The following is a 23,994-nucleotide window of genomic DNA, read 5'->3' as shown; positions in this document are numbered from 1 at the left end:
CTGCCATTTTTGGCATTATGGATGAACTTGGAGGAAATTGTTAAGTGAAATAAACCATACACAGAAAGCCATATACTGCATGATCTCACTTTATATGTGGCCCTAAAAAGGTTAAAATTAGGACTGTGGCTGTAACTCAGTGGTAAAGTGCTTGCCTAACATGAGTGAGGTACTGGGTTCAAGCCTCAGCATCACATAAAAATAAATAAATATGTCCATCTACAACTAAAAAACATTTTTTAAAAAGGGTTAAAATTATAGAAGCCAAATGTAGAGTGACTGTGACCAACAGGGATGAGGGTGGAGTGGGGAAGGGATGGAGTTGGGAAGGTATTGGTTTATCTGATCATTTAGGAAAAGTAAACAAGAGCTCAATTGTACATCATGATGGCTGTAGTTAATAACAACATATTATATTCTTGAAAATCTCAGAGTAGATTTTAAGAGTTTTTTCTCTTTGTTATATGGATGCTGACTCACAATGGGGGTGCAAGTAGTGAAAATTCACTGGATTGGATGGGGTGGGGGATTGCAGGGGGATGGGAATGGGAAAGACAGTAGAATGAATTGGACATAACTTTCCTATCTTCATATATAAATACACAGTGAAATTCCACATCATGTACAACCACAAGAATGGGAAATTATACTCCATGTATGTATGATATGCCAAATACATGGTGCTCACATGTATAACTAAAAAGAACAAATAGAAAAAAAATTTGAAGCAATGTCTGTTAATTAGCTCAATTTAGCCATTTCATGATGTTGGTGTTTCAAAAGACGCATAATAAAAATATATCTTTTTAAAGTTTTTTTTGGGGGGGTTAGACACAATACCTTTATTTTATTTATTTTTATGTGGTGCTGCGGATCGAACCCAGGGCCTCGCACATGCTTGGCGAATGCTCTACCGCTGAGCCACAACCCCAGCCCCAAAATATATTTTTTAATTGTCAATTTTAAGATATTTTAAGAAAGTTCACAAAACTATAAAATACAAACTACCTGTAAAACTGTTGCTTTTACATTGTTTTATTTCCAAGATAAATTTATTTTCTCAGTTTTGGAGGCTAGAAAATCCATGATCAAGGGTCCAGCCTCTGGCAAGGACCTTCTTGTTGTATCATCCCATTACAGAAGGCACAAGGCACATGACAGAAGGTACAAGAGAGGGCTACGCCTACCTTTAAAATGGCACAAAACCCACCCACAAGGATGGAGCCCTCCTCACAGCCAAATTCCTAAGGGTCTTACCTTTTATTAAAATAGGTTTGGGTTTCTTTCTTTTTTTTAATATTTTTTTAGTTACATATAACATTACGATAGTTTTTGACATAATAATAAAAACATGGAATATAATTTGCTCTAAGGGTCTTATTCTTTAATAATCTGTCACAATGGCAATTAAGTTTGAACATGAGTTGTAGAGGGGCAAACATTCAAACCATAACAGATGGCTGACTTCATATATTATCAAAGAATTTAGCAAAAGGAACGGGTTGCTTTTACATTGTGTTAGGAAAAATTGAAAAGGAGTAAGATCCAGGAGGGATGGCTCCCAGGAGCCTTCGATAGTACAAAACTGAGGAAGTGACCAAGGAGGGAGAGCTGTACCTCTCCTAAGATTCTAAAAGTGAAAAAGCAAAAAACTGCTCTTAGCTGTCTGTCCATGACCAGAAAGCTATGCACTTGATGCTAGAATACTGATGTAGAAAACCTCATGTATCCCTGACTGTACTTGCCAAAAGAAACTAGCCAAGAATTAGCATATAGCCCCACTCACTTCTATGGTCCAGATGCTATCTGTTTAGCAGAATCTAATTATCAACCAGAACCATAGTACAAGAGTCTATAACCAACCACAAAAAAGTGTTCAACTTTCTGACTCCTGCAGTATAAGGAAGTTTCCTGCCTTATTTAATAGACACAACATTTCCACAAATAAATTCTTTCTAAAACATTTGTGGTGTCATTGATCAGCACTACTAAGTCTTCCACCTGGTAGAGTGGGAAAATGTAATCAAATCATAAATAGTTTCTACAATAGAATGTTTCGGTACACAGTAAAAATACCAAAAGTAATTAAGCACAACTTCATACTTAGTTGTTAAGCACGTTTGAAAATTAAAAGAATGATCTGTATTATATGTAATATAAAAACAATAAGGTAATATAAATGGACATCTGTTTTGTGAACCTTTGCATCACTGACCAAATACCTGACAAGAACTACTTAGAGGAGAAAATGTTTATTTGGGGATCAAGGCTTCAGAGGTCTCAGTCCATAGATGGGTGACCTCATTCTTCTGGGCCCGAGATGAGGCAGCACATCATGAGGGAAAGACCCAGCCTAGGAAAACTGTTCAACTCATGGGGAAGGAGCCACAGCAAAAAGCAGTCCTTCTAGCTACACCCCACCTGCCTTCAGTTACCGAGTCAGCTCACTCAAACCAGGGTGGACTCATTAGATTATAGCTCTCATAATCTATTTCGCCTCTGAATATTCCTGATTAACAGGAGTTTTGGGGGGACACCTCATATCAAAACCATAACATTAGACATATTTTCAGTCTTGTGTGTTTTACAATACCCTTGAATTTTGGTATTTGAAAATGTTTATTGGATATTTAAAAAGTGACAATGGAGAATTCATTTAATATATAAGAAAATTTTTAAGTCTAGAAAATGTTTCACATTTTAATTATCATTGTGACATGTCAGATTTGAAAGATTTTAATATTGTCATATCCTTGATATACACCAGCAAGGAAAGCAGTAGTTTAAACTTTCCAAATGATACTCAGTATTGCATTTAATCAGCTATTTTTGTGCAGTTTAAATTTATATTAAACATTACTGGATGATTTCTTAAATATAATGTATATCTTAACTGAATATAGAAACAAGAAATGATAGTTACACAAGTAATACCACACAGGTTTATAGCGAAATGAATTGTTATTTGTGTCATCATAATTGTATGTGTACTCTTGAATTACAAACATCTGTGTTTTTCTGATTTTAGGCATAGAGGAACTGACTCTCAGCCAGACATTGGAGATGTCATTGTTGTGTTAAATAGTTTCAAGAGCAAGATACTGGAAGTACAGGTGTGTGAGGCTGAAGCTTTTTATAGGCTTTTTTCTTTTTTCCTTTTTTCTTTAGGATTTATTTTTAATATTAACAGGAATCTATTTTTCCTTCATTTTTAGTCTATAAAGATTTTTATAATACTGCCTCAAATGTTGTATTGAAACTCTTAAAGTGAAAGGAAGGTTAATGTCATAAAGGGAAAACAGCTTATAGAAAGAAGGAATAACTCTCTTTTTTTTGTTTTTGTTTTTGTTCTTTAGTCTTGCTATATTATTGTATTTGCCTTATTTGTAGCCAGACAATGTTACAGGATTAGCTCAAGAACACAGGTTGAAAAATTAGTACTAAAATGAAAAAGTGATGTTTCTTTCCTTAAAGAGAAAAAGAATTTTTTCCTTACTTTTTAAAAAATGTTTATTTTTGTCTTTTCATTTATTATCTACTATTACAAGGGGAGTTTTCAATATTGGCTGGTATAGTTCTTTTAAACAAACCAAACTTTCTACTTAAGGCTACTAAAAATACTGGGTAAATGTTTAAATCTTAAAAGCACTTCAGGATCTGACAACAATGAAATAATAAGGAGAGTAAGGAAATAAAATTAAAGGGAAATTGAAAAACCTAGAAAATTAAGCAAGCACCAAAGCTTCTCTTGGCCCAAGAAAGCTGCTGTTCCCTGGGAACATTTGTTCTGTCACATTTGAATTGTTGTTTTGATTTGCTAGGTTATAGGAACAGAAATTAAAACCTGGGACCCAGATAAAGCAGGTGATTTTTTTAGAAGACCTCCTGCTATGATCAACTGGTCCTATCTTCAGGGTAATGACAAAATATAGTAAATTATCCCATGTAATCTTTTAGTCCAAGTTTGTATCAACAAAATAATCCTGGGAATTCTTAACTTTAATTGGTACTAAAATAGTTCCAGATTGATAGCATGTACAGACACCTGGCAGAAACATCCATAAATCTCTGCAGTAAGATTAAAATAGCCTAAACTGCAATCAAATTTTTCAAGTGCAGAGGCCAGCACATGGCCAAAGATGAGCAAATACACAAAACCAGGACAAACAACAGAAAACAGACATGAAGATTCCAAACTTTTTGTTGACACAGACTCTGAAACAACTGTGCTTATTTTATTAATTTATTTTAAAGACATTAAAACCATGTTTGAAAATAACTCCAGGAAATAGCAAACTATAATAAGTACATATCATTTTTTTTTTTTTTTTAGTAGAAACCAATAATGCAGCACCAAAAGTAAGCATTCAATGGCTGGCCTTCACATGCCTGGAGTGAGAATTAGCAAGTTCAAGGGTAGATAGCAAGTATCCCAAATGCATTAGGAACAGGAACAAAGGAAAATACAGCAGAAAGCATAAAAGGTGTAATGAGTGCAGTGAGAAGCTTCAAGGTGGCAGGAGTGGGTGTAATACTGGCTTGACTCAGTAGCTGTCTGATCTTGGAGAGATCACTTAAACTGTTCTGTCTCATTTTCCCCATTTACAAAATGGGTTTTTACAACACAACTTACCATATTAGAACTGTCAGGATAAGACAGTTTAGCTTTATAAAATGCTTCATGAGTATTTATTGAATGAATCAAATCAGTTTAAATGGAATTCCAGGAGATAGTGAAAAGAATAAATATTATTGCATTTGAAACAATAAATGGCTAAGAATATTTGGGAGTTGTTAACAAATACCAGTTAAAAATAGTCTACAACTACAGGGCTGGGGCTGTAGCTCAGAGGTGGAGTGCTTGCTTCAAAAGTGTGAGGCACTGGGTTCAATCCTCCACACCACATAAAAGTAAAGATATGTGGTGCCGAGGATTGAACTCAGTGCCTCACAAGTGCTAGGCAAGCACTCTACCACTTGAGCCACAACCCCAGCCACCTCAGCACCACATAAAAATAAGATACTGTATCCATCTACAACTAAAAAAATTATTTAAAAGAAAGTCTATAGCTTAACTATACCTATGTCCTTGAGTTGTTTTCTAGTAACAGTTTGACAGAATTACAGCAAAAAGACAGAAAAGGGAGCAGAAAAAAAGCAACTTAAAGGATCCGTCCTAAACACCAGTAGCCCACTAAGAGGAATTCCAGAAAGAACAGATAAAATGGAGGGGAGAGAGTATCCTATAGATAAGGAGAGAAAATAAATGTTCATGTCAAAAGAGATCACAAATTACCAAGTAGGAAAAGTGGAAATGGCTCACAAAAATCCTAAGAGCTACTAAGGAGAAAAGGCAGGCCGCTATGATAAATACACAGTGTTAGACATAGAATTTGCAAAATTAGTGATAAAATACAACAATACAAAGCCTTCAATGTTTTGAGAATTATTATTTTGAATCTAGGATAATGCATCTAGCCAATTTCTTAATCAAATATGAAACAAAGAAAGTTATTTTCTGAAGTGAAAGATTTAGAAAAACTATTTCTCATATCCCTTCTTGAAGATGTTCATAATGAAGATGAAGACTAATAAAGAGGACAGGTAGTTCAGGAAATGGTGAAACTTAACCTGTAAACAAAAACAAAACAAAAAAAAATACCATCTAGTAAGAAAAAGTTAATTGTAAGCCCCAAGAAAAATTTTCTGAAAAATTCCAGAGAGCAAGAGTAATATACTGTGGAGTATTAAAGGTATGGGAAGGAGACATGTGTGTAACTCTCACCACAAGAAAATATAAAATGCCAAGGGGAAAAAAATGCTGTCCTTTGGTAGAATATAAGAAGAATTCATTTGAAACAGCAAGTCTCCTATGAGTGGCACAGTTGTGGTGTCATTGTAACTATACAAAGGAAACAGAATTTTAGTAGCTTTCAGACTATTCAGTGAGTAGAATTTACTTTGTCAAAATCAGCACCAAGGGCTGGGGATGTGGCTCAAGCGGTAGCGCGCCCATCTGGCATGCGCACGGCCCGGGTTCGATCCTCAGGACCACATACAAGCAAAGATGTTGTGTCTGCCAAAAACTAAGAAATAAAATATTAAAATTCTCTCTCTCTCTCTCTCTCTCCCTCCCTCCCTCCCTCCCTCTCCCTCCCTCCCTCTCCCTCTCCCTCTCCTCACTTTCTCTTAAAAAAAAAAAAAATCAGCACCAAGTACTGTTTACTGACTTTCAAGTCTCAGAGTCACCATAACAAAATACAAAGAATACAGTTATGATTGCCAAACAAATGTGTTAACTATATTTGCAAATTCTAAAGTAAAGGTTTTAACTAATGTAAGTTGGAGATGAAGGCAAAGGGTAAAAATATTAGTATCCTTATAAATAGGATGCAAGAGAAACTGTTTAAGTTGCTGGAAAGAATGAATAAATAAATATTGTTTAAAGTTACAAAAATGCTCATTAGAAGAACTGAATAAAGATATAACTACCAAAACTTCTAGATAAAGAAGAGAAGGAAGACTAAGTGAGTCACTAATTCATCAGCACAGTAAATGATGACTCAAGTTTTGTGCACAGAAATATCTAGCAGATAATGTCTACAGTTGGTAAATGAGCAAACCCAAGTATAAACACAGTATTTAATGGCATAGAAGTAACCAACAACAACAACAAAAAAAAAAGAAGTGAATTGATAGTTGAAGGCCAGACTTAATTTATAACCTTTTTCTTAGATATCTCCTGGATTCTGGCTCTGTTTACAGCAACTATTCTTAGATTTCCACTTTGCCTAATATAATTCACTTTCTAACTAAGCATTATAACCTTTAAGGCTGGCAAAGTCTAATTTTTTTTCTTTACAATGTTATCTAGGTACAAAAAAAACCAGACAAAATAAAGGAAGATATCCTTATTGATAACCATGAGAAAAAAGGAATGTGGGATTCCATTAAAAGGTATTTACTATGAATAGTCTAATATAACTAGATTGGTAGAGTCTACCATATGGAAATCCTGCATATGGTAAAAATGTAAGTACACAGATACTCCTCTCAAGGAGAAACTGGGGACAGTTGAACATATGTGTTGTACAAACCAAAGGAGAAAAAGGATATATCCAATTAGAAGGATCCTCAGGAAAGACTTCCTGTAATAGTGTATGGCTAAGATCTGTTCTAAAGGAAAAATAGGATTTAAAAGTTGGAGATAGTGTGAAGGTACCCAATTGCATGAAGGCAAGAAGACTGGGTATGTTCCTCAAATAACAGAAAATAGCCCAGCTTAGCTACAACACTGAGTATAATGTGGAATATATAAGTTTCAGTGTTTATTAAAAGAAGAAAGCATTGGCTCATGTAGAATCCAGGGGTAGACCTGGCTTTAGTCATTCTGTAATGTGGTCTGAAAAGTTTCTCCATCTTAGTTTTACTATTTCTTAGCCTCTTTCCAAATAATACCAGCAAAAGTTCCAAGGATGACTTATTAGTCCAAAACTGGACTATAAGCACAATAATAAGGACAATAAACACAATAACTTTAACTGAGCACACCTGGGGCACATACCTATCTCTATAGCCTGTGGTAAGCCTGTCCCACCTAAACATCTTAGAATTAAGTTGGAGGATAAGTTGTTCGCCCCAAATCATTGTACTACAAGAAGAATGGATGTTAGGCTGGTAAAAAATCAAAGTTGTCTGCTATATAGAACTTTGAAAATATGTTTTAAAGATTTGAACTTAATTTGAATTGTGATGATAAAACATTTATCAAAGTTAAGAAATACAAACTTCAGGTCAAGTAGATTGGGCAACCTAAATAGATTTTGTTATACCAGTCAAAAACATCCTCATGGGGCTGGTGTTGTGGCTTAGTGGTACAGCACTTGCCTAGCATGGGTGAGGCCCTGAGTTCAATCCTCAGCACCACATAAAAATAAATAAATAAAATAAAGGTTAAATTCGTTAAAAAAAAAAAAAAAAGCATCCTCATCATTTTGAACTTTGTCCAGTTTAGCTCTCTTTTCCTATAAGTGATTTGTTTGGTAAGAAAAAACATGTTATTTTCCCATAAATCAATTATTTTCTTACTTGGAGGATTATAATAAAAGATTTTAGGGCAGGGGCTATAGCTCAGTGGTAGAGTGCTTACCTAGCATGTGTGGGGCCCTGGGTTCTATCCCTAGTAACCAAAAACCAAAAAAAAAAGATTTGAAAAATATAATATAACAATTTGTACTTGAAAAACTATCTACCAGGATGATTATAAGTTGTTGAGTTTTCCAAATTTTAATTATTCTAAACGTGCTTATATAAAAATGATATTTTAAATAAGAAAAAGAAAAAGTATATACAATATGAATACCCTTGAGTAAGAGTCTATCATTTTTGTAGATGCAAAAATGAGATATGGCTTGTCTGGGTCCAAAAAATAGTAGAAACGACAGCTGGCCCTGATTAAGCTCTGGGATGTATACCGTTGAGTGGACACAGCTCCCTAGCCTCTCTGTTCTTTATGGAGGGCACTCAGGATCTTGTAGGTTGTGTGGTCTGAAAAACATACCTCATCAGAGGAGCTCCAAATTATAGGAAAATTTTAAATAATATTTTAGTGTGAGGAAGGCTTGTTAGCAGCACTCATAGACTTACTCTATTACCACATAAATCCTTGATGTACCATAGTTACACTTATGTGTTTTATTCATTTCCTCATTATGAGCCTGCACTTAAAGTTTCAAAAGATTAGATAATGGGCTGGGGCTGTAGCTCAGTGGCAGAGCACTTGCCTAGCATGTGTAGGCACAGAGTTCCATCCTTAATACCACAATAAAAATAAAATAAAGGCATGCTGTATATCTACACTAAAAAAAAAAAAGACTGAATATGGCTGTGGCAGAGTTGGTTTTAAGACAACTTCTGCAACTCAAAATGATTCAAAGATACTACCTTATTAACATGGAGACAATATAATGCATTCCATTTATTTATAAAAAATAAAAGCTTTCTGGGATTGTAACTCAGTGGTAGAGCATTTGCCTAGCATGTGTGAGGCCCTGGGTTCAATTCCCAGAACCACATAAAACTAAATAAACAAAATAAAGTTCCATCTATAACCAAAAACATTAAAATAAATAAATAAAAATAAAAGCTTATAAAACTTAAAGTGATATTGTCCCATGTTTATACAAAGAACTCATAATTGTCCTGATAAGTGTTTGCTTTAAGATAATAACTATTTTGAAAAGCCTTCATATATTTATTTTTACCAAATGTAGTATTTAATTATGTAAAATTTGCAAATATATATTAAACTTAATTATACTATTTTTATTTCAAGTTTCACAAGAAGATTGCATAAAGATAACAAAAAGGAAAAAGACATTCTAAACATTTTTTCAGTTGCTTCTGGCCATTTGTATGAACGCTTTCTAAGGTAGGTACAATTTTTATCTAATGTTTTAAAGAAGTAATTCATGGCTCAGTTCCATTAAGAATAAAGGAATGAGGCAGGGGTTGTGGCTCAGTGGTAGAGTGCTTGCCTCACACATTGAGGTACTAAGTTCAATCCTGAGCACCACATTAAAATAAAAGTATTGTGTCCATCTGCAACTAAAAAAAATATATATTTAAAAAAGAATAAAGAAATGTATAGGTAGGGGAAAAATTTTCTACCTCTTGTTTTCTTGATATTTAGTTTTATTTTGTACAGAAAACTAATAGTATTTTTATATCCTGCCAGATATATACTATAGATAAGCATTTTTTCTTTTTTTTTTTTACCCAAATAGTAATAAACTGTATATTGCTCTGCACCTTGCTTTATTTTAAGTTGACAGTTATGAGGTAAGTATATTATTAAAATGCAATAAAACTTCATGAGTTTGATTTGATTTGGAATAATCACTTTAAGGCTAGAAAATATGTAATTTGTAACAAGTGATAGGGAAGAAAAAATATGTACAGTGAATTTTCCTGTTTTAAAAACAGGAGGGAGATGGGAGAAGAGGATACATTTACAAAGTACAAGCAGATATTTTTTAACTGTATATGTAGAGGGGTCACAATACCTCAAAAAAGTTTGAATTGTAGTGTTGATATTTTAACATGGAACTTTAAAAGTACTTTTGTACCTCTTCCATTAAAAGGTCTAGAATAGAAGCAGGAGGATCAGGCCTAGTCACAGGTTCCTAGGTACTCTACCTGCAGGGAGGAGCAGATGAAACCCTGAGGCTCCAAGGAGGCTGCAGGATTATGAGGGCTGAGGTCTCTCCGCTCTCCTCCCTGTTGTTTCCTGCCTTTATTTTCCCTGGGCATCCCTGAAGATTCCCCTTTGGGGGATGTTGGGCATAGGTAAAAAGGGAGGGAAGAAACTGGGCACAAAAAAGTAGGGAATCACTTTAATCATAGGACCAGAAGGGAAGAAGCAGGTAGAAAAGCCAGTCAGAATCATTGTGAACTTCTTACTCTCACAGACTTGGATGAATCTTCATGATAAGCCACAGAGACAGTATTGTAACTCAGCAGTAGAGTACCCTTGGGTTCAATCCCCAGCGGGATGGTGGGGTAGGGAGATGGTTTCCAGCTGTTATAGGAGGGTACATGGTAGGTGAAGCAATAAAGGATGGGAGGGGATTAGACAGGAGGGAGAGGGGGAAAAAAAGATCTAGGATAGCAAGAGGGTGGCCTGTGCAGTGAATTTACCAGTGTAGACAGGCATGTCATTCCAGGTTTGCAGACCTGATTCTAATCACAGCAGGGGAGCCATGGTTAGGTTGTGGCTCCGCTAGATACCACCATTTCAGACTGGCTTATTTGTCAGAAGAAACTAAAGCTGTTTTGTCTCTGCCAAACATAGATTTCCACCCTTACACAACACATATTTGATCGGGCATAATATTTGGAAATATTTCAGTTTGATTCTCCACAATTCATAATAGAAAACTACAGATTCATGCCTTTAAATATTGAAGAGCTTTCTTAAAAGTAAGAGGGACTCCTATTAAAGTTAACTTATATTGAGTTTAATTTTTTTTATACAGAATTATGATGCTTTCTGTTTTACGTAACACCAAAACACCAGTGAAATTCTGGTTCCTAAAAAATTATCTCTCACCAACATTTAAAGTAAGTACATTACTCTTTTTTTAGAATGGGCCATTTGAAATGTATATTTACTCAGATAACTATTTTAATGAATTTTAAAATATATTTTTATCTAGCTGAAGAAAAATTTAATGCAATTCTTATTTAAAGCCATGTTGAAAGAAAAATGACAGCAGGAAAGTATGTTTAAGCAAGTCAAGATCAAATGATTAGTTGGTTTTCATGATAATGAATATATAAATAAAATGTGAAATAGGAAATATATAAATATTTTCAATTAAGAAAGTTGGATTTTGTCATATTTTTATAAATATAGACAGGAGCATTCATAGTACCAATGGGGAAAAAAAAGAAAATTGTATTCTAGAAAATAGCTTTATAGTACTGAGAACTATCTTTATCAGAGTTGATTGATTGCTGAGATAGTGTGGACACTCTAGGCTCAGGCCATCAACATCTGTTACTCTTTACTGTGTCCCACACTTGTGCTGCAGAGTGCACTGTTTCTCCATATTCACAGGTTTCTGGGTACTGTATGTATTATTCAGTTGTTCTTCATAATAATCTCATGTGGTAAGAAAATCAAGACTGGCCTAATCTAAGACTACCCTTACCTTCCATAATTCCCTTGGACTCTTACAACTCAGAAAAGCAGTTATACCCAGTTTATTACCCCAAAAGTATACCCATAAAATCAGTAAAGGAAAAGATACAGAAGGTAGAATCCATAGTCTTCCTGCTGTCCTCTCCCAGTGCAGTTGCACATATAGCATTTATTTCTCCTAGCAATAGTGTGGCAGTGCTCATGGAATATTGCCTACCAGGGATCCTCACTTAGACTCTATTCTGACATTTTTTAATTGGGGGTCAACCATGTAGACCCAGCCTGCCTAACTGACCTCAACTCTAGGCCCTGCAGAGTATATATGATGTCTTGTGACCCAGGGTCTTTGGTAGCATAGACTATCTGGTGTGGCCTAAGGTCCCCAGAGAAAGACATTCTTATGAGGCAGTCATTCCATAGGTGGGGTTATCTTCTAGGAGTCAGAGTAAAGGGCCATGCCTGTGTGTGTATGTGTGTGTATGTGTCCCCTTGATAGCACAGGCCTGAAATAACTTACTAAGAACATAGCTAAGATTTAAATCCAAGCATTGTGACCTCAAAGGCCAGGTTCTTAACCACATAAAACAGCCTTTCTGTCTCCCACCACCAACAGGGCATCCTGTGCTTATCTAGTAATAGAAAAGGGAGTGGGGAAACCTGAAAAATAAATATAGACAAAAAGTTATAGTTCGGTTATTCTATTTAAAGTAGTATTCTACTAACCAAATACTGCATGGGTGCTGGGTAACTACATAAACTGAGATAATATAACCTAAACATTGTCTTAGCAGAAAATTATATTACTCATTAAAAAATAGTGCTAATTGTGAATTTAAAAACTTATATTACTTCATGGCCAAAAGTAGTATCCTGTTTGAAATAAGTATTTTTTTCTACTGTAATTTGTTTCTTTCTGTTGAAATCTGTCTTTTGAAACTTCTTAGTGAAATATAACATGTACATGGAAAGGTACAGAAACCACAGGTGTGCAGCTTTCCTGAATTCTGAGTTAAACCACCTGTGTCTCCATTAGCCAGATGCAGAAGTTGCCAGCACTCTAGATCCATGCCCTCCATTATGGAAAGCCACCCCTCCTCTCTTCTTTCACATCTTTGCTGAAATTACACTTCCTTTGCTATAATCCTTTCTTGATTGCACTATGTGAACTCTAATTCCTTCTTACCTAATCACTTTATTTTCCTCCCCCACCCCTTTTTTTCTCCATAGCATCATCTTCTGTAGATAACAAATAATTTCATTTATTTTTTACCTGCTACTTCTTGAATGTAAGCCGCTCAAGGGCCATCATTTGTGTGTGTGTGTGTGTATGTGTGTGTGTGTGTGTGTGTGTGTGTGTGTGTGTTTACTACTATATCCTTAGGGACTTCTACAGTGCCTGGCACATAGTTTGTGTTCAGTATGTTTGTGCATAGTTGCTGAAAAAAGTTTTTCTGATTTCTCCTCATGTTTTATTTTGAAACCAAATCAATGACTTTCAGCAGATATTCTAGCCAAAATTTTTAACATTTCAGTTCACAGATAAAGTCAGTCTTTACAAAGTAAAAAAAAGTTAATTGAGCATTATATTATTTTAAATCTACATTGTTCTTGCAAAAACAGATTGAAAAAATACAGTCATATAACCAGCAACTCATTATGGATAAAAATTAAAGGAGAAAAAGCAAATTTTATATTTCCTAGCCCACCTTTTACTACAGCTTTGCCATCTTCCCTGTTTTTGTCCTCTTGAATTAAACTGAACCAATAATGTATTTCATTAGCTACTTCTGGGCTAAACAGGGAATAAGATGCACTGATACGCCTCATAATGTTTCCATTAGACAACAGAACATACACATGATGGTGGTCCCATAAAATTATAATAGGAACAGAAAAATTCCAATAGCCTAGTAATGTCAAAGCCATGTTAATATCATGGCACAACATATCACTCACATGTTCATGGTGATGCTGATGCTAACCAACTGTGTCGTATAAAATATAGCACATACAGTTATACTCAGTACATAATGCTGCATAATGATAACTACATTACTAGAGTATGTATTTACATTTTTTCATTGTTTTAAAGTGTATTCCTGCTTATTAAAAAAAAAAAGTTAACTGTAAAACAGCTTCAGGCAGATCTTTTAGGAAGGTATCCAGAAAAAGGCATTGTTCTCACAGGAGATGACAGCTCCTTTTTGGGTTACTGCCCCAGAAGACCTTCATGTGAGATGAGACAAGTGTTATTGATGATTGTGACTCTGTGTAGGCATCCTAATATGTATGTTTTTGTCTTAGTTTTTAACAAGGCAGTTTAAAAAATTGAAAAAGTTTTTATAAAAAATAGAAAAAAGACTTTAAAAGTTTATGAAGCAGAAATGTTTCAGTAAGGTAAGGCTAATTTATATTGAAGAAAGGATAAAATTTTATAAATTTCATAAACCTAAGTGTAGTGCTTATAAAGTCTGTAGTTGTGTTCTAGGCCTTCACATTCCCTCATCACCCATCTACTCAGCCAGAGCAGCTTCCATTACTGCAAGCCCCATTCATGGTAGTTGCCCTATAGAGGATGTCAGTTTTTATCCTTTATGCTATGTTTTATTTACCTTTTCTATTTAGATACAAAAATGCATATTATTTTATTTTAGTTGCCTCTAGTACAGCAGCAGACTGTACAGGTTTGAAGGCTAGAAACAACAGACAATACCATCTAGGTTTATATAAGCAACCCTGTGACATTTGCCATGACATATAGTCACCAATGACACATTTCTCAAAACATATCCTCATTGTTGACACAGAACTGTGCTGCTAATATGTCAAAAGACATTGAATCAGGTGTCAGATATTCTGACTATGGTAACCACCTTTTATGTGTAATTCCTGAATTAGTCATAAATCTCAAACATGGAACTTCTGTAGAGGATTTATCAATTTATAAATCATTTTGTTTCTTTTTTTTTGCATTTCTCTGATCAACCAATGGGTTAGCTTAATTATAAAACTGTGTGATACAAGAGTATTCACAGGCTTTTCTTTCTGAAGTCAGGTTCTATCTCCAGTCAGACATGAGTAGTAAAATTATAAAAACATTTATCTTAACATTAATAAACTTGCTCTTAACATAGTCCCTTGCTTAATGACAGTATATAGTTTTATGTATTTGTCACCATTTTCATATTTGTCATTAATAGATGGTGTTGCTCTGCTTCCTGCTAAACTATAACAAACACTTAGGATAACCAACTTGGAAGAGAGGTTTATTTTGGCTCACAGTTCTGGAGGTTTCAGTCCATGGTTATTTGGCCCTGTTGCTTTGGGCCTGTGTTAGCACTGTATGTCATAGCAGGAGCACGTGGTTGATGAGGCCTTTTCATGTTATGTTATGGGAAACAAAAAGGAGTCCCTTCAAGAGCACACCCCATGACCTAACTTCCTAGGCCCTACCTCCTAATGGTCCCACTACTTCTGAATAGTGCCATAGACTAGCAACCAGGACTTCCACTCATGGACCTTTGGGAGACACTTCCCAAAGAATTTTGACTTTAGCATAGAATAATTTATAGAAGTAATATTTAGAAGTTTGTATAAAACTAAGCTTCTCTTCCTCAAGTGTATATGATTTTGTGTGTATGTTTTTAGGAAATAATTCCTCATATGGCTATGGAGTATGGATTCCAATATGAACTGGTCCAATATAAGTGGCCCCGCTGGCTTCATCAGCAGACTGAAAAACAACGAATTATTTGGGGTTACAAAATTCTTTTCCTTGATGTCCTTTTTCCACTAGCAGTAGATAAAATTATTTTTGTTGATGCTGACCAGGTAATAAGATTAATTATTGTTTTTTAGTAGTGAACAAATTTCTTTTACACTTCTGCTTGAATATAAGGGGTTAATGTGTGTTGCTCACGTTATTGTCTTTGTTGCCATGCTGCATAAACATGTAAGTCATGATTGTAGTGCATTAGCAAAGTGCCTATAATTGAAAAATAAGTGGTCAGAATTCCAGGTGAAAATTGAAGGAATTGCAAGAAGTACCATTTATTATTTAGGGCATGACAGTTTTCTATCTGTAATAGTTTAAGTCTGGGAATAAAAAATAAATATATTAATCATAAGACTAGTTAAATGAATTCCTAAAATATAAGCTGAATTTTTTGAATTAATATTTTTTCTTCCTGGAAAAGTTAACAGCAATGACAACCATCCTGTCATTTTTACATCTACAGTAGCATTCTTTGACATTAAACTAGTAACCAAATCCTCATCACTCTACTACTTAATGAAAAATAATGCCTTGAGTTTGCCCTCCCCATTAATGTTCTAAGCTTTAAAATTTATATCCAAAAATAATGACTTTCCCCTTTACTCTTTTCACTGCCTTTGTAATCATTAATTTGAAAAAAATTGGAAAACATGGAATTTCTAATAACAGTGATATATACATGTAAATGTAACATAATTGTTATATTTATGTATATTAATTCAAATTCATATCCTCTATTAGAACAAAAGGAATATTTTAAAGTTCTATATTAGAATTTACTTATACTATACTTTTATTATACTAGTTTCCAAGTTGATAAATATGAACCATTGTAATTAAAACAAAAAGCAGGCAAATGTAGATGAAGAAGTAAGCATTTCTAAACATTAGCTGATACAATTCTTTCTCCAATCTTCCCCTAACATAAAGTAAAATAAAACAAAATCTAACATTTTCCTTGAAGCTATTTAAAATAATCAAATTTTTCTTTGATTCAAATTTATGATTTTTAACATATAATGATATTTATTATAAAATTATTTTCAAATATTACTCCACACATTGAGAAACTGAGGCCTGTGTACTTGGGTAATATTTAAACCCTTCCCAAAATGTATTTTATGTTAAAAAAAAAAACTTTCTTACAAATGATATAATATAGTATTCTTACTGGTAAGACTACTGTTTTATAGACTGAGAACATAAATTTCATGTTTCTTTTAATATGTAAGGACAAGAGGAATAAAACTTTCAGTAAATTCACAGCAAGTGAAAGCAACTTGAGGAAAATGTATCGTGCTCTATAGCTATAGTAGGGTGATAATGATTGACAAACCCATAAAAAGGAAATATGTTATTTTACATTCTATTTTAATTACTTAGATAGTGAGACATGACCTAAAAGAACTCCGAGATTTTGATCTGGGTGGAGCTCCTTATGGGTACACTCCATTCTGTGATAGCCGCACTGACATGGATGGATATCGATTTTGGAAAACAGGATACTGGGCATCACATCTTGTGAGAAGGAAATACCATATAAGGTGAGAAAATTTAAATAAATGATGTATTGAATTACAGCATTCACTTTTCTTAGAAATTATGATAATGATAACCAGTTACACAGTGCTTATTACATGCCAAGTAAAAAATAAGTGTCTTTACATATATTAACTCATAAAATCTTTGTATCAGGTTTTGTAACACTATTATTATCTCCATTTTATAGATTTGGAAACTAAAGCATTCAGCAGTTATGTAACTTGCCAGACTACCCTTGCTAGTACATAGTTTAGCCAGTTAAACCCAAGTGATAGGGCTCAAATATAATGCTCATAACCACTATAGCATATTTAAGCTTGGTTTGCCAAATATTTAAATGACTGTACTATCTTCATAGCTGTTACTCTTTTGTAGGGCCATGAATTTCATGACAACTTGAAAATAACTTGTAGTAATTCTAGAACATAGGTCCTACCAGAACTATAACACCTTTCATACTCCATGGAAATAGTATTAGATATTGGGAGCAATTTTATGAAAGGACTTATTATTATTAGATCATAGGACGTTTGTAGTTAAATGAATAGCATCACTGTAGACATTCACTGGGGAAAGTACAATTACATAAGCAGCATAGGCTATCAAGAAATATTCACTTTTGCAGTGCCTTATACGTAGTGGATCTCAAGAAGTTCAGGAGAATTGCAGCAGGTGACAGGCTCAGGGGCCAGTACCAAGCTCTCAGCCAAGATCCGAACAGTCTTTCAAATCTAGATCAGGTAAGTAAAATGTTAACAAAAATGTTTTAGTACATACATACTCAGCTTAACATAACCATCATCATCTCAATGGCTTGCTGGCATCACCTCTCAACCACTCCGTTCTGGCAAAAATGCATGCGTCATTCCGACTCGGCTATGGCTCTCAGCAATCATTAAACTTACTCAGAGCTGGTGGTATAGCTAGGTGGTAGAGCACTTGCCTAGCATACATAAGACCCTGGCCCCAGCACCACATAAAAAAAAATACATATATCATACTTGGTTCCTCCCTGTGTGTATATGACGGGACAGCAGGGAGTGAACAAGACTGAAGCCAGGGATGCTTAACCACTGAATCACATCCCCAGCCTGTTTTATTTTTTTTTTGAGACGGTCTCACTGAGCGCCTTGTGAAGTTGCTGAGGCTAGCTGTGAACTTGGCAATCCTCCTGATTCAGCCTCCAGAGCTGCTGGGATTATAAGCATGGGCCACCAGACCTTGTTTATACTTGATTCTTTCATGTTCCCCTCCCTTCCCCCATCTCAAAGACAAACTTGCTTCATGCAGTGTCCCTAGAAACACTTTTTGTCCTTCCTCATAAACACTTTTTCCTCTTATCCCTTGAAATTCTTCATTATTGCATCTGTTGCATACTTGGTAAGTGCAAGACACTCTACTAAGATCTGAGATAACAGAAAACAAAAGGATTCTTAAGTACATGATGCTTTCATTTTAATTGTAAGATAAATTTTTAAAAAATATAATTAAAGATAATCAGTATCCCAAAGGAAAAAATTAAAATAGGAAATGATGATAGTTCAGAATGGTGAAGGAGTTGGGACTTGTAATTGTAAATTGGGCACCCATATATCCCTACAAAGGTAACATTTGAGTAGATTTCAGATGGAGATGTAAAACTGACCATACAGATGATGTGATGATTCTACACGGAGGGAATACCTAATGCAAAATTTCCAAGATGGGAATAGGTCTTTACATGTTTGAGAAATAGCAAGGAAGGCCATTTAACTATCCCTAAATGCCAAACCTGAAATAAAATTAGGGTGGAGAGGAGTACACCATGAGGGAAAAGGGTCCAGATTACGTATAAAGCTTAGGCATATTCTTTAAAAATCTAGTAAATGAAAAACTTAGATCAAAATATTAATGACTAGACCACACTGGTAAGGGACTAATTAAAATCATTCTTGAAAATTAGGAGAACTCCAAATACTTACATATGCACATACAAAATAGGATCTTTTCAGTACTGCCAGTTAGTAGAAAACTGATTTAGGGTCCTTGGTAAACACCAATAACGTGCCAAATTTAGATTAAGATTACCACAATTTTTGTAATTTTTAGTTATTTTACTAGTAGATTATTTATTTATAAGTAATGTTTAGTCTTAACATATAATTAAAACTTGTGAATTTGACTATCATCTGCCTGTACTAAAGAAAGGACTCATTTTTTAAGCTTTCCAAGAACTCTGTGTTCTCCAAATATTGCATCAGCATATTTGGGGGATCACTGCCCTTATTCTGATGCAGTTTCACTTTCATTCCCACCAGTCCACTAAACACTTCTCACTAAAGTCTATTATCTTTTTACTAGGTAAAAGTATACAGTGAGCTCTTCTTTATTCTCATGTGCTTTCTTTACAACATGAATTTGTTGGCTGCCGTAATACATACCAAAATTTCAAGGTTCTTACCTGATATCTGTTCGTTACCTATAGTAGTTGTGTTGGTGAACCATTACTTTTTCTGTGCTTTCCAAATAAATGTTGCTATGCTTTGAGTCTCAGCTTGGCCCATTTCTCATTCTGTACCAACTCTATTAGCAATCTTACCTTCATTCATCCTTTCAGTTTCCATTTTCCTACAAATAATTCCCAAATTTTATCTGTATCTTAGCTATCCCTAAATGCCAAACTCATATTTAAATCTACCAGCATCACCACATTAATGCCCCAAACTGTCTCAAAGTTAATAACTCAGGTTCTTTCCTCTTCCATTACCTGCATCAGCAAATACCACTTAGCTGCCTATCACAGGTTGTATTTCTCAGGAAACAAACTGACTAAAATGGAAATTAGTTTGCAAAAGGTTTACTAGGAAGTGCTCTCAGGACCAGCAAGTTCAGGGCAAGGAATGAAATAGAATTGGTAAGATTCTCCAAATTCAAGGACTTGGATGAGTGATCCCTAGGGAGCTCTGAAGCTGTGATGGTCTTTCTGAGGTGACAATGCACAAAGGTGGGCAAGGAACCCTGGTATTTATTTCTTCACATTAACAAATCATTGTATATAGGCTTTCTCAGGAAAAGGTTTGACCTTGGTGAGACAACTCTTCCCCCAGTGGTAGTTCTTTTTTTTTTTTTTTAAAGAGAGAGTGTGAGAGAGAGAGAGAGAATTTTCATATTTATTTTTTAGTTATTGGCAGACACAACATCTTTGTTTGTATGTGGTGCTGAGGATCGAACCCGGGCCGCACGCATGCCAGGTGAGCGCGCTACCACTTGAGCCACATCCCCAGCCCCCCAGTGGTAGTTCTTAATGATAACTGACAGTTGAAAGTTGTCGGCCAGCAGCACTTGCCAGCAGCTAGTAGAAGTTTTCAGACTTGAATGGAGATGTGGGTGCTACATTATAGTATCTGTTATAACAGATTATAGTGCACACTGTTCTATGTGAATCTACCTCTTTAAATAAATTCAACAGAAAACTTAAGAATGAAGTTGGTGGGACAACTTCAACTTGTATATCTGGAGCTGATTTGTAGCCCATACTTAGACCCATTGTCTCTGCTCTCCATTCTGGATTCCCTTAACATAGTGAATCACAAAGTGGTTCTGGATTACTTGGTTGTGGAGGTTGTGGGAATAATAAGCACAACCTCCTTAAAAGAATCCCTAGGGATGATAAGAAGGGTCTTATCACCTTACTTTGTTCCCTTGGACCTGTGTAATTCTTATGAATGGTAACAGCACTATATGATGGTTGTTGATTTAGAATATAATGCTGCATATGCAGAATGGCACCTTACCCTTGCAAAGTACTATCATCAAGATAGCACCTCTGGTGTCTTCAATAGACTGTTCATTTGCTCTTTCATGCCAGCATCTTCTGTGTGGTATCATAGTGTGATAGGACTGTGAAATCTCATGGTCATATTCCCTCTGCCATGATATCTTTGCTTTGAATTTGGCCTCTTAATCTAATACAATATTATATCAAACCCTGTGTCAGTGGATAACTCCTTAAGCTCTTGGATAATGAAAGCACAGAAGGCAAACCCATACACAAAATATGTATATAGTTCAGGTCAGAAGAATTATGCTCTTTCAGGGCTGAAGGGGTCCAATGTAGTTAATTTGCCACCAAACTGCTGATTGCTCTTTAAACTGCTGATTGATCTTTTCAAAGTATACACTCAGCATTAGACCAGTATTGTTCTGTTCTCTTGGCAGCTGTAAGAGTTAGATCAGACTTGGGCCCATGCACGGTCTCCATCTCTGCTGTCATTCTACTCCACGCATGTGCCTATTGTGCCATTGGAGTAGCCAGGGACCAAGTCTAGCAGACATCAGCAGACTGTCGTTTTGTCTGGTTTGTCATTTAGTGCAGTATCTCTATTAAGTGCTTTCTGGTGATGTTTAAGGTTCAGTACCCAAAGATTCATCCATAAACCTCCACTCTAGAATTCCTTTTCCTTAATCTTTCATTATTTGTCTTTCTGAGCCTCTTTACCATGACATTGGTAAATGTTACATCATTTACCATTTCAAGTGAATTCTGATTATATTCCAACTGTAAGCTACTTTTCTTTCTGTGCAAATCAAATGATGAAGAGTGTCATGTGAAGCAGTTAAAATAGTGCTTAAATATAAACTCATATTACTAAGTACCTCTTTTTAAAAAAAGAAAAAATGTCTGAAATAAATAACCTCAGCTTCCACTTAGAAACTTAAGAGGAAAAGAAAAATTAAAACCAAAGTAAGGTCTCTGCTAATGGAGTAAGACGAGAAAAGCAAATATGGACTAGAAAGAAAGAAATGATCATGTCTAGTAAGTGACGTTACCTTCTATGTGGAAAACCCAAAAGAACCATCAACGAAAACCTTGGAGTGATAAGGAATGATAACTCAGAAACAAGATAGTAAGTTAATATACCAAGGTGAAATCACTTTCCCATATGTCATCAATAAACAAGTGGATTTGAAATTTAAAACAATAGCATTCACAATTGCATTTAAAAAGTGAAATACTTTCTCTGCATCTCTTGAGATGATCATATTTTTTTGCATGTATTGAAAATCATTCGACAAAATACAGCACTCCTTCATGTTCAAAACACTAGAAAAACAAGGGATAATAGGAACATATCTCAGCATTATAAAAGCTATCTATGCTAAGCCCCAGGCCAACATCATTCTAAATGGAGAAAAATTGAAAGCATTTCCTCTAAAAACTGGAACAAGACAGGGATGCCCTCTTTCCCCACTTCTGTTTAACATAGTTCTTGAAACTCTAGCCAGAACAGTTAGATGGAAAAAATTAAAGGGATATAGATAATGATAGTTTTGAGTTCTTTTCCTATCTGCCAACAACATGATTCTATACTTGGAGGATTCAAAAAAATTCCACCAGAAAACTTCTAGAACTAGTAAATAAATTCAGCAAAGTAGTAGGATATAAAATCAGCACCCATAAATCAAATGCATTTCTGTATATCACTGATGAATCCTCTAAAATAGAAATTAGGAAAACTACCCCATTAACATTAGCCTCAAAAAATAAAATAAAATACTTGGGAATCAACAAAAGAGGTGAAAGTTCTCTACAATGAAATCTACAGTACACTAAGAAAAGAAATTAAAGAAGACCTTAGGAACTTGATATCAAATCAGAGACATGGCGTCTGATAGAAGAAAAAGTTGGCTATGATCTACATACTGTGGGGTCGGGCTCCAAATTCCTCAATAGGACACCCATAGCACAAGTGTTAATAACTAGAATCAACAAATGGGACTTACTCAAACTAAAAAGTTTTTTCTCAGCAAAAGAAACAATAAGAGAGGTAAATAGGGAGCCTACGTCCTGGGAACAAATCTTTACTCCTCACACTTCAGACAGAGCCCTAATATCCAGAATATACAAAGAACTAAAAAAATTGGACAATAAGATAACAAATAACCCAATCAACAAATGGGCCAAGGACCTGAACAGACATTTCTCAGAGGAGGACAGACAGTCAATCAACAAGTACATGAAAAAATGCTCACCATCTCTAGCAGTCAGAGAAATGCAAATCAAAACCACCCTAAGATACCATCTCACTCCAGTAAGATTGGCAGCCATTAGGAAGTCAAACAACAACAAGTGCTGGCGAGGATGTGGGGAAAAGGGTACTCTTGTACATTGCTGGTGGGACTGCAAATTGTTGCGGCCAATTTGGAAAGCAGTATGGAGATTTCTTGGAAAGCTCGGAATGGAACCACCATTTGATCCAGCTATTCCCCTACTCGGTCTGTTCCCTAAAGACCTAAAAAGAGCACACTATAGGGACACTGCTACATCCATGTTCATAGCAGCACAATTCACAATAGCAATACTGTGGAACCAACCTAGATGCCCTTCAATAGACGAATGGATAAAAAAATGTGGCATTTATACACAATGGAGTATTACTCTGCATTAAAAAATGACAAAATCATAGAATTTGGAGGGAAATGGATGGCATTAGAGCAGATTATGCTAAGTGAAGCTAGCCAATCCCTTAAAAACAAATGCCAAATGTCTTCTTTGATATAAGGAGAGTAACTAAGAACAGAGTAGGGACGAAGAGCATGAGAAGAAGATTAACATTAAACAGGGATGAGAGGTGGGAGGGAAAGGGAGAGAGAAGGGAAATTGCATGTAAATGGAAGGAGACCCTCAGGAGTATACAAAATTACATTCAAGAGGAAGTGAGGGGAAAGGGGGAAAAATATAAGGGGAGAAATGAATTACAGTAGAGGGGGTAGAGAGAGAAGAGGGGAGGGGAGGGGGGAGGGGGGATAGTAGAGGATAGGAAAGGCAGCAGAATACAGCAGACACCAGAATGGCAATATGTAAATCAATGGTTCTGCAACTGATGTGATTCTGCAATCTGTATACGGGGTAAAAATGGGAGTTCATATCCCACTTGAATCAAAGTGTGAAATATGATATATCAAGAACTATGTAATGTTTTGAACAACCTAC

The 23,994-nt window shown here is 35.2% G+C and overlaps 1 protein-coding gene across 1 annotated transcript in view; it reads left to right on the top strand.

Moving 5' to 3' along the window:
- Positions 1 to 23,994, top strand: part of Uggt2 (UDP-glucose glycoprotein glucosyltransferase 2) — a 175,125-nt gene that overhangs the window by 132,920 nt on the left and 18,211 nt on the right. Inside the window, exons 30-36 of the mRNA XM_076872262.1 lie at positions 3,029 to 3,113; positions 6,875 to 6,957; positions 9,335 to 9,430; positions 11,037 to 11,121; positions 15,353 to 15,535; positions 16,863 to 17,023; positions 17,647 to 17,761. Of these exons, the coding sequence (XP_076728377.1) occupies positions 3,029 to 3,113; positions 6,875 to 6,957; positions 9,335 to 9,430; positions 11,037 to 11,121; positions 15,353 to 15,535; positions 16,863 to 17,023; positions 17,647 to 17,761 (808 nt within the window). The remainder of the gene's footprint in view (positions 1 to 3,028; positions 3,114 to 6,874; positions 6,958 to 9,334; positions 9,431 to 11,036; positions 11,122 to 15,352; positions 15,536 to 16,862; positions 17,024 to 17,646; positions 17,762 to 23,994) is intronic.

This window comes from Callospermophilus lateralis, chromosome 12 (genome assembly GCF_048772815.1).
Source record: "Callospermophilus lateralis isolate mCalLat2 chromosome 12, mCalLat2.hap1, whole genome shotgun sequence".
In the NCBI taxonomy this organism is placed as follows: domain Eukaryota; kingdom Metazoa; phylum Chordata; class Mammalia; order Rodentia; family Sciuridae; genus Callospermophilus; species Callospermophilus lateralis.
Note: the sequence above shows the minus strand (reverse complement) of the source record. Positions and strands in the feature narration are given on the sequence as shown.